Below are 17,373 nucleotides of genomic sequence, written 5' to 3' on the forward strand. Positions count from 1 at the left end.
GAAGGCAGGAAGTGGGGAGAAAGGAACCGGAAGAGAAAATATCTGTAGTTTCTGAGGTGTTGGCAGTGTCATTTTACTCTCGTTCCACACTCTCATCTTTCAAATGTGGATGAGCTGATTGTTTATGATATTTTTACTGTACCATCCCGGAGACTGCATGTGAATGGAAATCTAATACCATGGAAATCATTTTCTGAGCTACAAAGATAGTGACTAAAGCCGTGTCACCCTAACTGCTCTCTACCCTTGATTAGTCTGTGGAAGATTTTCTTTTTTCCTCTTGCCCCCATTAAAAAATAAATCCGACAAGAAGTAATTAGACTAAATTGGCTCCTGGGTGGAATCATTGCAATTGGCATTGTTAGAAATATTAAGACTATTATTGACTCTCATTGTCTAATCTATTTATATCTAAATGTCTCTTCAGTCTTGTGGTATTTACATTTGTCAGTTAGTTTCCAAAATCTGCCTAATTCCCTACAGACTTCACACAAAGACATGGTATAACAGGATATTTCTACAGTCTCCCGTTCCTTTCTGTCAAGGTATGAATGGTCTTTAAAGGACCTGCATGTTACAATGAGCCAGAAATCTCTTCAGATCTTTTTTCCTTTGTTCTTTCTACCCTGTACCAAAAGAACAAAAGACCTACATTATATGACTTTGTAAATTCATTTAAATTAGTTTGAGCAGGAGTGAATAATTTATTATAGTAGTAAAAGGAAGAAAATATGTAGTTGCTTTTCTTAACCAAATAAATTCAGAAATTCAAAGAATAGCACTATTTGTAGAGAAATTGTGCATATGGCATAGGGATGGTTTTGTTCCTGGAAGGAAAGCATTTGTTTTTTGGATAAAAGCCAGTAAAACATGAAGAAACAATATAGAGAGTGAATTTATAATATCTTTGATATTTATAGTAAGTGTGGCAGGTTCATGTTGGTTGATGTCTGGGAATATCAATTTTGAATTATTATATTAAAAAATTTCTTATCCTTGGAAGGAAATAATGAGATATTTTGGGAATTTTCCATGTAGTGTATACAATGCATTTGGATTATTTAAATAATTAAATTTGAGTGCAAAAATATAGGGGATATCTGCTTTTTTAAGGAAAATGTCTTTAGTTATATTAATAATACACTATATTCAAGAACCATACTTAGTTGTACAGAATTTTCAACTTCAACATACATCTCTACTTGCTTTTACTAGTGCCATCAGCCAATTGTTAACTAATGTTTGAGAGACCCAAAGTTTGGCTCAAAATGCCTGACCACTGAAATCAAGGAAATGAAGAGGGGGGAAATATGGATAAACAAAATATACACTGATTAAGGAGAATCCAAAACGTAATTTAGAGCGTGCCATCATTGCCCAGAAATTATTGAGGTATAATTGACATATTCTATTAGTCTCAGATGTGCAACATAATGATTCGATATTTGTATGTATTGCAAAATGATCACCACGATAAATCTAGTTAACATCCATCACCACACATAGTTCCAGTTCTTTCCTTGTGATGAGAAATATTAAGATCTACTCTCTTCGCAGCTTTCAAATATGCACTACAGCGTAGTTAATGTAATCATCACGCTGTACATTACATCCCCATGACTTATTTATGTTATAACTGGAAGTCTGTACCATTTGACCCCCTTCACCCATTTCACCCATCCCCCCACCCCAGCAACCACCAATCTGTTCTCTGTATCTATGAGTTCGTTTTGTTGTTGTTGTTCTTGTTGTTTTAACATTCTCTATTTAAATAAAAGAAATATTCCATCCACCAGTGACCATGGATTCCTTCTCAGGTGAAAATTACTACACTAGAGTTACCAATATGTAAGATAATATTTCACATAGATCAGAGTCCGTGTTTTAATATTATATTTTATGTAGCTTCACAGATGGAAGATGAATATGTAACCTGAGAATTTATTTCATTTTCTAGAAAACGGCTATATATAATTTTTTGGTACATAGTACCATAAAAAGATAATCAAATAAACTCCAATGAAATGTTCATCTAATGTAATTGAAACTGGAAATTTCTAGGAAATTATATAATAGATGTGGGTTGCTTGATTTAGATCTTGGGATTTAGGACTGGAATAGTATAATATTTTCTTGGATTTTCTCTTGCAGATGACTTGTTTAAAGTTCACAAGCTTAAGCCAAATGTGAAGTGGCGACAGGCTTTTGACAGCTACTTAAAAACTCTGCCTCCATACTACTTATTAGTATGTATTAACTCTATCCAATCAATCAAAAACTTCACCCCTGAAATAAGATAGTTTTATTTTTAATTTGTAAATTTGGGTCGCCATTGTCTTCTCAAATTATGTGTAAGAGCTTGGAGATGTCATGGCGGCACAAAAGAGGTCTGCTTATTTTATTTCCTTTAACTGCCATGGTTATTGTTATAAAACACATCTATGTTTCTCTTATAAAAACTAACCTTGTGAAATTATAATTTTGGAATTTAAGAAAAATAGGACTGGATTTATGTATTATATCAACTTCCCTTTTTAACTCTAGAAATTCGCACTATTGGGTTTTCCTCTGAAAAAAACACAAACAACCTCAAGACATTATATTTACTTATGGCTTGTTAAATGTGTCCTAGACACAGCATGAAGTAGGGGCACTGGTTAGAGGGAATCCAAAAAGAGTAAAAAATCACTTGGTGTCATTTGGATTTTTACAATTTGAGAAAAATATTCATAATTATTTTGAACGAGTCATATAAACTAAATCAAGATTATCAAAATCATTTCAGAGGTAGATGTGGTAAACTTTAAGCCAAGTTTCTAGAGGTGAAAAGGCAGAACCTTAAGTGGTACCATTGGTGTCACTGGGAGGAGAAATTGGGGTGTGTTAGTATTTACCATGGCAGGAATGGGGTGCACAATAAAATGCAATGTGAAATGATTTTATGACTTGGGAATTAAGACTGAAAGCAATTTACCTGTTTGAATTTGCTGTTACTTGCTCTTCTTATCCCACTCTCTTCTGATTTTTTTACTTTCTGCTCTTTACTTTTCTGCTATTTTCATTGCCACTTTTTAATGTTCCATGTTTGGTTTTATGTGCAGCACCTTGACTTCTAAGAAATGAATCATGTCCCTTTGCCCCTTATAACTGAAGTTTGAGTATTTTAAGATTTATTCTATTCTTACTGTTGTGTATTTTGTTTCCTTATAGCCATTAAAGAAAGCACTAAGGATGATGGGAGCTCCAAATCTGATATCAGATAATTTAGATTGTGGACTTAGTTACAGTGTTATCTCTTACCTTAAAAAACTCAGCCAACAGGTAGTATTGGTAAAAACAAACAAACAAAAATCCTTTGCCCTCAGAAGTGCATTTCCTTATTCTTTAGTATAACTGTAATTTTCAAATTAAATGTGTATATATTTCTACACTTTATGGATTAGTAATAATGTGATTCTCTATGGCTTCTAGCTTCACCATTAAACTGCAGTTAAGGGTCTGTCAGTATCATTTGATGCTGTGCCATTTCTCCTTTCGCTTGCCAGTTTGTTCTACCCACAAGCTGGTTGATATTTTGTGGCCTAGGAGGGGCAGAGGCTTAATAGAATTATCCATGGGTCACATTTTGTCTATCCTCAACCTAGTTTCTCCTCAAATCACGTTGGGCTAGAGCACCCCCCTTTTTAGGTCAGCACACTGAGGCATGGTGTGATTAATGACTTGCCTGAAATGCGTTTTTAGGCAATAAATATCAGTATGCTTTTTCTTGGAGAGGGGGAGATGAGACCAGCGTTCCTCGCACTGGAGGGTGACAGGCCCTCCATCTGTTCCCCCACCTCATTTGCATTATTCACCTTGTCCCTTGCCTGCCCCTCTCTATTAGTACCTCATCCTCCACTCACCCCTACTTATCGTACTTCTCACCTCTACCTAGCCCATTCTTGCAGGGTGGAAATGTTTGAGAACTACTGAGTTAGAGCTTTACTGCCATACAAATGTGTTATGTTACATGACAAATTAATGCAGCAGCTTTACTTTCTTCTTGTGCACAAATGTATTCCCAGGTAGGGAATAGTAGTAGCATTTGCAGTGACAATAATGCTTCAAGTTGGATATGTTTCAAAGTTGGGCCTTTAGAAAACAGAGCAAATAAGTGTCAGAGCAAATAACTGTCAGATTTCTGACACCAAAGAACCAAAATGACTCCACAATTTGGGATGCTGACACACCTTGCTAGGAACTGGCAAAAACTTAAGTATAGTCTGGAGTTTACCAGCTCCTACCAGACCACTGTGCTCATAAATGCAAAAGAAAGTAAAGGCAAACCCAGATTTCTGTTCTATCAAGTGTCCCCTTAACCCCTTTCCCTCTCTGCTAATAGATTTTTGTTGTTGTTGTTAAATGTTTTGTTTTGGTTATTTATTTATTTATTGATCTATTGATTTATATTTTTTTATTTGATGTTTACCTTAGGCCTTTAAGGCTGTGTCAGCAGGGTATGGCCAGAAGGAAGAATAGTGAACAGAGTTGAAACTCATGCAAGTTCTGGGGCTTTCTGGGACACGTTGCTTGTACAGTTTTATCAATGACCTTTCAGGACCAGTTTGTGGAAACAGACCCTTCATTTGCTCTTATCCCTTATTTCATGACTAAGTTTTTAAAAAGATAATAAACATACTTAATTCCAATAATTAGGGAAAATTTATGAGTATCTCTGACCAAGCCACAAGAAATTCAAAATTAATTTGGGCTTACTGGACATTGGTGGAATTCCACCTTTTAGAGAAAAAGAAAAGATCGTTACTAATTTATACTAGCTCTAATTACTAATTTAATTACTAATTTAATAACTCTATGTCACCAGTGTTCTTTGAACCATCTCAGATGTATGTAAATCACGAAATATGCCCAAATATATTGCTACAATACATTCTCAAGCAATATTTATCAATATGGTATAATAGTGTCTATTAAGAGGATTTTTTTTCTTGTGAGTTAGTAAGAAACTTACTGAGTACATATTACAAATTATTTACGTGGTAATATTTGTTAAGCATTACTTTTGGGGGGGTGGTCTGATATTAGAACTAAACACTATAAGTTTTTTTCAGATATAATGCAATCTATGTAATCTGAATTTTAGTACTAGTGTACTTCTATAAATACAGAGTTTTACCCTTTATGTCTGGGTCCGAAATGAATATGTTCACTTAGACTAGATTTTACAGTAGCAAAATGTGATTTTACATGTAATTCTTACCCATGGTTTTCATTCTCTCCATGATTCAATCATAATTTTGACACTAGACAAGAGAAAAAAGAAGTGTATTATTTGTCTTTCTAGCCCCCTCTCTCTGTTTGCTGTGGTAGTACAGAGAAGCACAGGAAAATGTTTAATTATCCGTTTTTCTGTGATTTGCGATTGAAATTTGTTCAATGGGGTTCTTAAAGTATTATCTTTCTTAAGTAGTAAAAACAATAGTGATAATATAGATCTTTTCATAACGTACTATGTACTTTCATTTTAGACCAAACTAGAGTCAGAACGAATACTAGCATCAGTGGGGAAGAAACCTCCCCAGGAAATTGGAATCAAAGTGAAAAATCATTCTGGAGGTGGCGTGTCCTTGACTCACAATAAAAATTTTAGAAAACTTTTGAAAGAAATCATAGGAGAAACAGCACCGAGACTGGCAGAATTGAATACCAAAGAATTTGCCGGCTTCCAAGTAGGGCTCTTAAACAAGGTAAACTGTGACATAAATAGATTGTTTGGGGTGGGGGGGGTGGTAAGGTCTGTGAAAGATAAAGGGGAGAAGGAACACGAGTAAGCAGAGAGAGCTTTCAGATCCCTTGCAGAACATTTGGTCCTAAACAAAATGTCCATAAGACATTTGGTCCACACCAAAAGGTCCTTGAAATCTGGTTCGATCCAAAACATATCCATGAGCATATTTGGTTCATGCCAAATGGTTTTGGACAGAACCAAATATCAAGGACCCTTTGGTGTGGACCACATGTCTCCATGGACATTTTGGACAGGACCAAGTGTGACCAATTATCAAGGACCTCTGGCGTGGACCAAATGTTGTACAGACATTTTGGACAGGACCAAATGTCTGCTAACCGTCAGATTATGCTGCTGAACTAACACTTGTGAGAGGGTGGGGGAAGGAAGGAGGAATGGGTATGAAGAGCCTCAGACATCAGTATAGCTTGTAGAAAATCTTAACCAGCCCAGAAGGGAAGCCTGGCACCACGATTTCCCATAGAGGAGCTCCGCATTGGGCAGAACTGGCCAGGCCCTAACATCCCCCATCATCCTCCATCACTGGCTGGGGGCAGCCTGGGGAAGAGCACAGCCTGGGCTCCAGTGCTGCCCCAGATCCCAAAGGTACTGGGGCTGGAGGTGCTCAGATCACTGCAGCCCTTGTAGGATCAGCCACTGCTTCCCGGATGGACATCCCAGCAGCTCACCTCCGTGGCTGCCGGCGGGCTACATCTAGATTACAAACAGTGGGCCTTGCAAGGCTTCCCCCGGCACAAATCTCAGGATTTGATGTTTTAAATGACATATTGAAAAAGGATATTCCCAGTGGCTTTAATGCTCTGTGGGTGTATTAGAATTCAGAACAGAGCCAGCGAAGGCAAATTTTCCACTGGCAAAATTCTACTGTAGTTAGTTGTAATGAATATCCCTCTCTTCACTAAGATTTTAAGAGGATTAGGAATTATATTTCTATATTAAAAGCCTCAGGAGTAACTGAAATTGTTTCATTTCAAATAGGATTTGAAACCTCAGACGTATAGAAATGCTTATGATATTCCACGTAGAGGTCTTTTAGACCAGTTAACCAGAATGCGATCCAATCTGCTGAAAACACACAAGTTTATTGTTGGACAAGATGAAGGTAAGTGAACAAAGAAGTACTTTTTGTTGATTAGGAAAATGTCAAGTATGACTCTCACGAAGATGTCTATTGCATAACGAGTAAGTTATTTTGTAATACTTTAATATTTATAATGCCTCTTTTCCTGAATCCCTTCAGCTACCCAGGCACAAGTTTATTGTTCTCGGGTTTAAAGGGAAGTGTGCATTAATCGGTGCATATATTATACTACACGTTGTAGCTCTTGTAAGTCTCAAAGCAACCCCATGAGATAGATGCTGTTTTTATGCCCATTTTTATGGACATTGGAACTGAGAGTGAGCATTTTAGTAGTTTGCCCAGGTTTAGTGAGTTGGAAAGTGGCAGAACCTAGGTCTATCAGATTCCGGAAATTGCATGCCCCGAAGCTATACCGCCCAGCCTACTGTGATGAATTCAATGCAAATTCCTCATTTACAGGAAAAGAATGAACCTGATATTGTCTAGGATAATTGGTGATGGTGTGTAATTCCCCTTTACTCCATTTTGCTCGATTTAAGCAGGGTCATTTGTCCATTAAAATGTGCAAATCTTAGCCTGGCCAACCTCCTGAAATTATACGCCATTTTGGTTTTGTTTTTGTTTTTTTGGCAGGGGGGACTTTTCTAGGAAGAGAGCCTGTAGATCTAATCAAATTTTCCAAGAGGGTGAGGCCCGCTAACCAAGATTCTCTGGATGATAAGAGAAAACCATGGAGCCTAGGCTCCTTTTTTTTAAAATAAATTTATTTTTAAAATTTATTTCATTTCTGGCTGTGTTGGGTCTTCGTTGCTGTGTGCGGGCTTTCTCTAGTTGCGGCGAGCAGGGGCTACTCTTCGTTGTGGTGCGCCGGCTTCTCATGGCGGTGGCTTCTCTTGTTGCGGAGCGCGGGCTCTAGAGTGCAGGCTTCAGTAGTTGTGCACGAGCTTAGCTGCTCCGCGGCATGTGGGATCTTCCCGGACCAGGGCTTGAACCCATGTCCCCCGCGTTGGCAGGTGGATTCTTAACCACTGTGCCACCAGGGAAGCCCTGAGCCTAGGCTCTTGAAAACACAAAATATGGGGGTTTGAGTTGGGATGGTGGTATAGGGAATGTCAGCCCATTCTCAAACTTGGTATGAAGAGTGAGGGAGTTGTTCTTGCCCTAGGGATTTGAGCTTGTAGGCCGTAGTGATGGTAGACTGAGTGATGAGTGGGATGAAGAGAGATGATTTTAGATCCAGGCTGCTAGATTCGAGATTTTAGACTGTCGGTTGCCAAGATACACAATGCTAAATCAGACTGTGATCATGTCCTCTCAAAAGGACCACACACTTCTGCTGTATAGTATCTGTTGCTTTTCCGGTGATTTTGCAGATTCCCTTCATAGTGTTCCAGTCGCACAAATGGGTAACTATCAAGAATATCTAAAGACACTGGCTTCTCCACTTCGAGAGATTGATCCAGATCAACCAAAAAGACTACATACTTTTGGCAATCCATTTAAGCAAGATAAGAAGGTGGGATACCTATTTCTATGTCTGCCTAGATCGTGATATTCTTGCAATAATTCCTTTCTTCTTGGCAACGTGTACGTAACTCAGAGGTTCTCCTTCTGTTTGTTTAAGAGATAAAATATGCCTCCAGGGCTCTTTGTGAATGGAAAGTGGGAGCCTCCTTATGCAAGAGTGTGTTGGTTAAACAAAGTGATAGCTGCCATTTACTGCTGTACATAGTAGGCGCTATTTTAAATGATAACATTGAATGCTCACAGCTGCAGATGAGTACTAGTCTGCCCTGTAATATGAAATCACAGCTCATAGTGGTCAAATGGTTCACCCCGAGTGACACAACTGATAAGAGCCAGGATTTGAACCCCCGTCTTTCCAGCTCCAGAGTCTGTATTTGTTCCCACCTCCACACACTAATTCCTTTAATATTGAGGTCACTGTTTATTTCCTCTGTTTACATTATTCAGCTCTGTAGTGCTGTATCTAGACAGTGATAAAAGTATTCCTCTTGAAATATGATGTACTAAGTGGTGTTGCCTGATTGGCTTGTTCTACATGTGAGATGTGTGCGTGTGCATGTGTGCGTGTGTGTGTGTATCTCTGTGTGTATAAGTGAGAGATATACTGACTTGACCATATAAACATGAAGACAAATGGAGATTATATCTGCATTCATAGAGGAGACCATTGTTATAAACGTGCAGACCGTGAAATAATGTCTTCTGTAGCAAAAGTAGACTGAAAGGTATTCTGCTTCACCTGAATCTTCAATTAACTGGAGTTTTCCTTAATCTTTCTGTGTCTTGGTTTCCTTGGTTTGTGGCACTGGAGATAACTATGACACCTAACTAATAGAGCTCTGTGGAGTATTGACTTAGTACCTGTACGCCATTTAGAACATTACCTGACACGTGGTACATGCTCAGTGACTATGTTTTCCCCTTTATGTACTGTTTTGCTTTGGGAAATGCTTTGGAAAAGTCATTTATTATGATTTTATTCAAATAATGGGAGTGCGCATTCTTGGATTATCCTTGGATGAGAACAGCTTTTAGTTAACCTTCTATACTGCTGGCTCTCATCCTTTATCTAGTCCCAAGGGTGAAAAGCCCCCTCCCTCATTTCTGTCCAGCACCAAGGTGGACATATTTGAATCTCTGTGAGATTGCTGTTGGGGGAATGACATTTTCCATCTACCTGCCCATCACCATTTTCATGCAGCATTCTATACAGTGACTATCAATATTTCTTAAGGATGGGTTTAAAGCACACAAAAGGGAATGAATTCCCTTACCAAGGGTTGATGCAGAATGGTTTGTATCTTCTTCAGAAAGGTCACTGTGGGTTTATTCCCACTTTGGAACTCTCATCGCGTTGCTCATTCCCCAAGCTTTCTGGTTAATCATGATTGTGTTATGTTTGACCTTACAACAAGTTTCCTCCTCATTCCACTTAGACTAGATTGAAATTGAGTAGCGTTTTCTGAGAACAGTCTCTGTGGGGTATGGCAAATCTTTGGCCGATGATTAAGATCTATATTGCTGATGTAGCGTATGATTGTATATGCATGTGAAGAGTTCGTGCAGTGTTGTCTTTAATGGAATATGTTCATTGATGTTTTCTAGGGAATGATGATTGATGAAGCAGATGAGTTTGTAACAGGGCCACAAAACAAAGTGAAACGTCCTGGAGAACCCAGCAGTCCTCTGTCATCTAAGAGAAGGCGGAGTATGTCCCTGCTGTTGAGGAAACCACAAACACCACCTACTGTAACTAACCACGTGGGCGGAAAGGGACCACCCTCAGCCTCGTGGTTCCCATCTTATCCAAACCTCATAAAACCCACCCTTGTACATACAGGTATAGAGTAGTGGTTGTGATTTCCTTATGGCCCCTAGAGGACTAAGACACTAAACAATTTTCTTTTCCTTTGTATTCATTTCTTTTGTATTCAGTTTTTGTTCGTTAAGTAAACCGTTATTAAACCATCTATGTGGTAGGTACCAAGGGCCCCGTGGGGAGTGGAGACTGTGTTTCAAGGATCTCAATATGTATGAGGGGAGGAAGATCCTTACTTTCATAGTAATTAACACAAGTTGGAGAAATGGCAAGAGATACGCCTGTTTGCTTTGCCAGGGCAAGGCGGAAGGATGTGCAGCCATTTGGAGTTGCTGAGTCAATAGGAGCAAATGGGCTCAATGAGGGATGGGTCTGCATGTGTGCTCTGTGTCCCCAATTCCTCTCTATGCTCCAGCCCAGTGCAGTCTGAACCAGCCTCCTCCATTCCACTGGATGGTGCCCAATACAAATCCCACATCCCACCATTTCTCTCCACTTTTCTGATCTGGGCTGCCCTCATGTCACCAAGCTACTCCAATAGCTTCTTATCTGATTTCCCTACTTCCCATCTTCTGCACATCTAAGTCACTTCCTGCCCTGCAGACAAAGTGATCACGCCAACACAGAAATGAGATCACGCCACATCCATGCTGAAGACCCATCATCACCTTTCCTAGGCACTCAGAACACAATCTGAGCTCCCGACCCTGGTCTCCCAGCTGTGCACGACCTGGCCCCGCCATCCTCTCCTAACACGTGGCCTGTCGTCTCCTCCTTGCTCTCTCTGCCTCTATCCTTTGCTCTGTGCTCCCTGGCCAGTCCCCTCCCCGGGGCTCTGCACGTGCCCTTGCCGCAGCCTGGAGCTCTTCCTCTGCACGTGCACAGGCCGGCTCTCTCTCCTCCTCCAGGCTCTGCCCAAAGGACACCTCCTCAGGAGGGCCTTCCCGACCACGTGGTCCGCTGGGGCTCCCCTCCTGCTCTCTGTCCCATCCCTGCTTGCCTCTTCCCTAACACGAATTCCAGCCGTAATAATTCTGTTGGATCGTTGTACACTTACTGCCTGGCGTCCCCATGAGCATGGAAGCTCCATAAGGGCGGGGATTGTTGGCGTCTGTCCTGTTGGCTGCCGCTCCCCGGCTCCTGGCACGGCGCCCGGCACAGAGCAGGACGAGTCAATGGAGAAGAGGTGTCAGACCTGGAGTAAAAAGAAACTCAGGTTTCTGAGAGAGAAAAGATGCATGAGGAAGATCTTATACTGACAGGGATTTGGGGTGGGGTGACGGGGGCCATACAGAGCCTTCAGGTCTAGTGGCCACCACCTGTGTTTCCTCAGAACTTTGGAGGGAGAGAGGCGGGAGTTTGGCGGGGGGGGGGGGCATGTAATCTGATGTCAAGCTCGGTAGAGCATGGCATTTCATAGGTAAAGGACAGGAATCATGCCACCAAGTGAGACTTGCTGCTTTTCAGCTTGTAAAGCACGAGCTGCAGCTCAACCCTCAGCACCAGGGACCTGAGCCTCTTTATTCGTTGTACTGTCTTACGTGGTTTCCATATGTGTTCATGGTGCCATGAAGAGAAGAAAGTGCGTTTGTCGTATTACTTCCTGAGCCCAATTTGAGGGGTCTCAGGCTCCATCTGGTACATCCTCTTGCTTTATGAAACAATTTCCTCAAAACTGAGGAGCACCGGGTGGTCCCTGTGGGGTTGCCATAATGCACCTACGTCACAGCTCCACTTGTTAATTTGGTTTCCAGATGTTACCGTCACTCACGATGTTCATGAGAAGATGGAAAATGGTCAAATCTCACCCGATGGCTTCTTGTCAAAATCTGCTGCCCCAGAGCTTATGAATATGGCAGGAGATAGTATCCCGCCCGACCAAGTGGATTGCCTGTCTGATGATTTCACTAGTCTCAGGAAAGATGACCTGATGTACAATCCTGGTAGTAATGCAGTCATAGGAGGAACCAAGAACTGCAGCGTCTCTGTAGATGATCGAAAAGTCTCGGTAACATCTGCTTTGGAAACTGGGCCAAATACATCGCAAATAACTCCTGCTATGGCACAAGGAATCAATGCTGATATAAAACACCAGTTAATGAAGGAAGTTCGAAAATTTGGGCGAAGTAAGTAGTGAAAGACCATCTATCAATAATATAATGGAGGTCCCTTTCCTTTTAGGATTCAGAATAGATTCAAGGTATCTCTTGAGGTGCATTTTGGGGAAGTATTGGGTTTTCACATAATTTAAAATGATTCCTCTGGCTTTACCTAAAAAAGACCCAATACACCTTTCTCTCTCTTTTTCCCCTTACTTACTGTAATAGTTTCCTTTTGCTGCTGTAACAAGTTATCACAAACTTCATGGCTGAAAACTGTATTATCTTAGAGTTGTGGAAGTCAGATCTGAAATTATTTTCACTGGGCTAGCAAGAAGGTGTTGGTAGGCCAGGGTTCCTTCTGCAGGCTCTAGGGAGAATCTGTTTCCTTGCCTCTTCCAGCTTCTACAGGCTGCCTGTGTTCCTTCGCTCGTGGGCCCTTCCTCCATCTTCAGGCCAGCAACTTAGCCCCTTCTCTCCTCTCTAACCTCTGCTCCCACCCTTACATCCTTTCTTTCTGACCAGCTCTACTGCCTCCCTTTTATAAGGATATTTGTGGTTACGTTGGGCAACATGTATAAACATGGATAATCTCCCCATCTCAAGAGCCATAACTTAATCACATCTGCAAAGTAAGGTCTCTTTTGCCATATAAGGTAACATGTTCACAGGTTCTCAGAATTAGGACATGGACAACTTGGGGGGCCATTATTCAGCAGGCCACATTTAATTAGTGTTTAGAGTTTCCGTAGCAGATATGTGCGGATATCTTGATCTGAGTATTTCAAATACAAACTATACCTAACTTTCCACACACAAGGAATGATTACTGATGATGTGTAAAGATTGAATTTTATTTTTCATCCATATTTTTAAAAATACTAATTTTTTTAATATCTTCAGAGTATGAAAGAATTTTCATTTTGCTTGAAGGAGTGCAAGGACCTCTTGCAGTGAGGAAACAATTCGTTGAATTTACCATCAAGGAAGCTGCAAGGTGGGTGTAAAGAGGAACTCTTCATTGTGTTTTTTGAAGCAGGAGGGCTGCCCAATGCAAGACAGGCGGAGGGATTGGTGCTGCCTTGCTTTTCTTTTTTTTTTTTTAATTAATTAATTAATTTAATTTTGGCTGCGTTGGGTCTTCATTGCTGTGCACGGGCTTTCTCAAGTTGCGGCGAGCGGGGGCTACTCTTTGTTGCAGTGCATGGGCTTCTCGTTGCGGTGGCTTCTCTCATTGCGGAGCACGGGCTCTAGGCGTGCGGGCTTCCGTAGTTGTGGCACGCGGGCTCACTAGTTGTGGCACGCGGGCTTAGTTGCTCCGCGGCATGGGGGATCTTCCCGGACCAGGGCTCAAACCCGTTTTCCCCTGCGTTGGCAGATGGATTCTTAACCACAGGGCCAACAGGGAAGTCCTGCCTGGCTTTCCTAAGCCCTGGCCCTCAGTCATAGTTACAACTGTCTGCAGAGGCGTTTAGATCAATACTACCTGAGGCCAATTCAATCATCCAGGTCTGTGGAGCCTTTTGCACTCCTCACAGTCTGAGGTGGGCTTGGGCTCTCAGCTGGTAATCTCGGTATTAGCTAAGCCCTATCTTTACACGGACATACATTTTCTATTTCCCATGTGAATGGCCATTCCAACTTTGTACCCCACACAGTGCCTCGCGCATCATAAATGCTTTAAGGACCTTTTGGATAATAAAATTTCTTTTTCTTTTTTAGGTTCAAAAGACGAGTCTTAATTCAGTACCTTGAGAAGCTACTAGAAAAAATAGAATCCCATCACCTTCTCAACAACGTTAATCACATCAACAGCAGATCATGATGTTAATGCAATGACCAAGGAGGAAAAAAGAATAAGTGTTCTGTGCTGTAGGATAGAATGGGATATTGTTGATTATCCTATGATGTTTTAGTCAAGGGAACTGCCTTCCAGAGGCTAAGAAAAAGCAGTGGAGCTTTTTGTTTTCAGTTTATCTGGCGGGAAAAGCTGGCTTTTGCCCTATGAGTTTTCTTTGAAAGTATTAATTGGTTATTTTGTTGTTACTTTTCCCAATTGAGGAAGGTGATGTTATTAATCCAGCAGGTTAAAATCAGTAAACCCTGTCGCCCCTACCACATGTGATAAGGGTTCACTCTTGAACTTGGCCGTCCTGGGCATTTCCAGAGTGACTAGGGGCTACGTGCAGGTGGGGCACTACTTGGTGCTCTTACTATGTCCTTCAGAAAGAATAGGTGTTCAGAGGCCAACTGGTAATCTTGTGTGTGCTGAACAAAGTTTTCAACCGTTCCTAGTTGTGCCTTTAAAACCATGCAAGATTCAGGACAGTTTGGATCAAAGAGTAAGAAAGCTGCTATTTGGGTAAGTTATTTCTCCATGGGAGAGGCAGGGGAAGTCACCAAACAATCTACCTCCAACTCTGTTCTATTTTGTCTAGAGACATTACAAAGTGCACCTGAGGCTGCCTCAACCCCTGACATTTGTTCTCGCATGTGACGACAGAAAGTCTTCAGGGGGACTTGTGCATTCTGTGCTTCAGAAGCACTAAAAGACAAAATAATGCATATATTTCCTTTAATGTTTATACAAAGGTTTATATGGGGCAGTATTGTTATCTTTGTATTAATTTGCAAAAATTTAAGTGTACAAAGAGATTTTGACTTGCATATATAAAATAAATCATTTTATTGATTTTTCACAAGGTCCCTGATGCTAGAGAAATTTCTAGTTTTCTGTTTCTTCTGATTTGTTATTCCTTTCAGAAAAAAAAAGTGCACACTGTTGTTGTTTTTATTAATAGATTTATTTTATTTCTTTACTTCTTTATTTTTTGGCTGCGTTGGGTCCTCCGTTGCTGCACTCGGGCTTTCTGTAGTTGCCGCGAACAGGGCCTACCCTTCATTGCGGTGCGCGGGCTTTCATTGCAGCGCCTTCTCTTGTTGTGGAGCACGGGCTGTAGGCGCGCGGGCTTCAGTAGTTGTGGCTCAGGGGCTCTAGAGCGCAGGCTCAGTAGTAGTGGCACACGGGCTTAGTTGCTCTATGGCATGTGGGATCTTCCTGGGCCAGGGCTCGAACCCGTGTCCCCTGCCTTGGCAGGCGGATTCCCAACCACTGCGCCACCAGGGAAGCCACCACACTGCTAAATTAAGATGTTAGCGGAAGGATGTAAACTTCAAAACGTCACTCACAGAACTTAGTGATATTGGTGAACGTGGTGTAGGGCACTCTGGGTAGGGTCCTCCAGGAACACTGGAAACACCGGGAAAACAATGATCGGAATCAAGTTTATTGGAACTCTGGAAGATCATCAGAGGTTTACAGCAACCAAGCGAATGTTAAGTCTGAAGAAGAGCCATGAAATGTGACAGGAGAATTTGCTGGCATTTTAAGTTATTCTTGCCCCAGCCCTTGCCTAGTAGAGCAGCTGTCTTGACGATGTCAGCGTGCATTCCAAGTGAGGGTTCCTGGCTCAGGAGGGAGGAGAGTAAGACCTTACTCCCAAGGAATTGTGTTTGTCTAGAAGGCTCCCTGAAGGACTGACGCAAGGGGATTTTTTGCATTTCTATTGTCTTAACTCTAAGCTCTTTTAGAGTGGAGAAGCAGCTATGTGAAGGACGTTCCTCAGAAACATTGAAAGGCAAGTGAATAAGCTGCCGATGCTTATGGCAAACAACAGACATGCCAAAATTCTGGAAAGAAAAACTGAGGAGTGAGATACTTTGGAAAAGTAAGGCTTTGAAATGCTCCCATGTATATCTGGGTATCTAGAAAGCCATGTGCATGCCCAGGGCAGGACTCAGTCAGAAAAGACCGGAGAAGACAGTAAGATTTCACCTCTGGCTAATCTTTAGGGTCAGCACAATAAATGACTAGAACAACTAGTTAGAACATCAGTAAGGAGGGACTTCCCTGGTGGCGCAGTGGTTAAGAATCCGCCTGCCAATGCAGGGGACATGGGTCTGAGCCCTGGTCCGGGAAGATCCCACATGCCGCGGATCAACTAAGCCCGTGCGCCACAACTACTGAACCTGTGCTCTAGAGCCCACAAGCCACAACTACTGAGCCTGCGGCCACAACTACTGAAGCCCGTGTGCCTAGAACCCGTGCTCCGCAACAAGAGAAGCCACCACAAGAGATGCCCACTCACCGCAATGAAGAGTAGCCCCCGCTCACCACAAGTAGAGAAAGCCCACGCGCAGCAACGAACACCCAACGCAGCCAAAAATAAATAAATACATAAAATTATATTTAATAAAAAAGGAGCTCAGTAAGGAAATAGAGGCCTTGAACAGCACTATAAACCAATTAGGTCTAATAGACACCTATACAACACCCCACACCACAAGAGCAAAGTACATATTCTTCTCAGGTACTCATGGAGTATTCTCCAGGGTTGACCATATATTAAGCCACAAAACAAGTCTCAATAAATTTTATAACATTGAAATCATACAACAAATCTTCTTTGCCATAATGGAGTCAAACCAGAAATCAGAAACAGAAGTTGGAGCCTCACCTCATACCATATACCAAAATTAATTAAAATGAATCAGTACCTACCTATAAGAGTTAAAAACACAAAATTCTAAGAAGGAAACTTTGGAGTAATAGTTTTTGACCTTGGATTTGGCAATGGTTTCTTAAATAAGACACCAAACACACAAGCAACAAAAGAAAGATATAGATAATTTGACTTCATTAAAATTCAAAGCTCTTGTGCGTCAAAGGACTCAATCAAGAGAGTGTGACAGGGCAGCCCATAGGATAGGGGGAAATATTTGCAAAGCATATATCTGATAAGGGTCTAGTGTCCATTATATAAATAGAATTCTTTCAACTCAACAACATAATCTAAGGAAGAAATAGGCAAAGAACTTGAAAAGACATTTCTCCAAAGAACATATACACATGGCCAACAAGCACATGAAAAGATGCTCAGCACCATTAGTCATTAGGGAAATGCAAATCAAAAGCACAATGAGATACCATTTCACACCTACTAGGATGGTAATAATCAAAAAGAGAAAGAGCAAGTGC

General features: G+C 41.3%; 1 protein-coding gene across 4 annotated transcripts in view; it reads left to right on the forward strand.

Moving 5' to 3' along the window:
• The window catches only part of INTS6L (integrator complex subunit 6 like), a gene marked incomplete at its 5' end in the record, with an annotated part of 49,384 nt that extends 34,390 nt beyond the window's left edge, over positions 1–14,994 (forward strand). For 3 of the 4 annotated variants that reach the window (XM_082681813.1, XM_082681812.1, XM_082681814.1), the window contains 9 exons: positions 2,152–2,246; positions 3,211–3,321; positions 5,529–5,747; positions 6,788–6,911; positions 8,264–8,406; positions 10,023–10,257; positions 11,991–12,362; positions 13,239–13,332; positions 14,058–14,994. In XM_082681813.1, the coding sequence (XP_082537939.1) occupies positions 2,152–2,246; positions 3,211–3,321; positions 5,529–5,747; positions 6,788–6,911; positions 8,264–8,406; positions 10,023–10,257; positions 11,991–12,362; positions 13,239–13,332; positions 14,058–14,160 (1,496 nt within the window). In that variant the 3' untranslated portion in view covers positions 14,161–14,994. The remainder of the gene's footprint in view (positions 1–2,151; positions 2,247–3,210; positions 3,322–5,528; positions 5,748–6,787; positions 6,912–8,263; positions 8,407–10,022; positions 10,258–11,990; positions 12,363–13,238; positions 13,333–14,057) is intronic. The other variant, XM_082681815.1, reaches the window with a different exon arrangement.
• Between the last annotated feature and the right edge of the window lie 2,379 nt (positions 14,995–17,373).

Source organism: Grampus griseus, assembly GCF_964374135.1.
Source record: "Grampus griseus genome assembly, chromosome: X".
NCBI classification, from domain to species: Eukaryota; Metazoa; Chordata; class Mammalia; order Artiodactyla; family Delphinidae; genus Grampus; species Grampus griseus.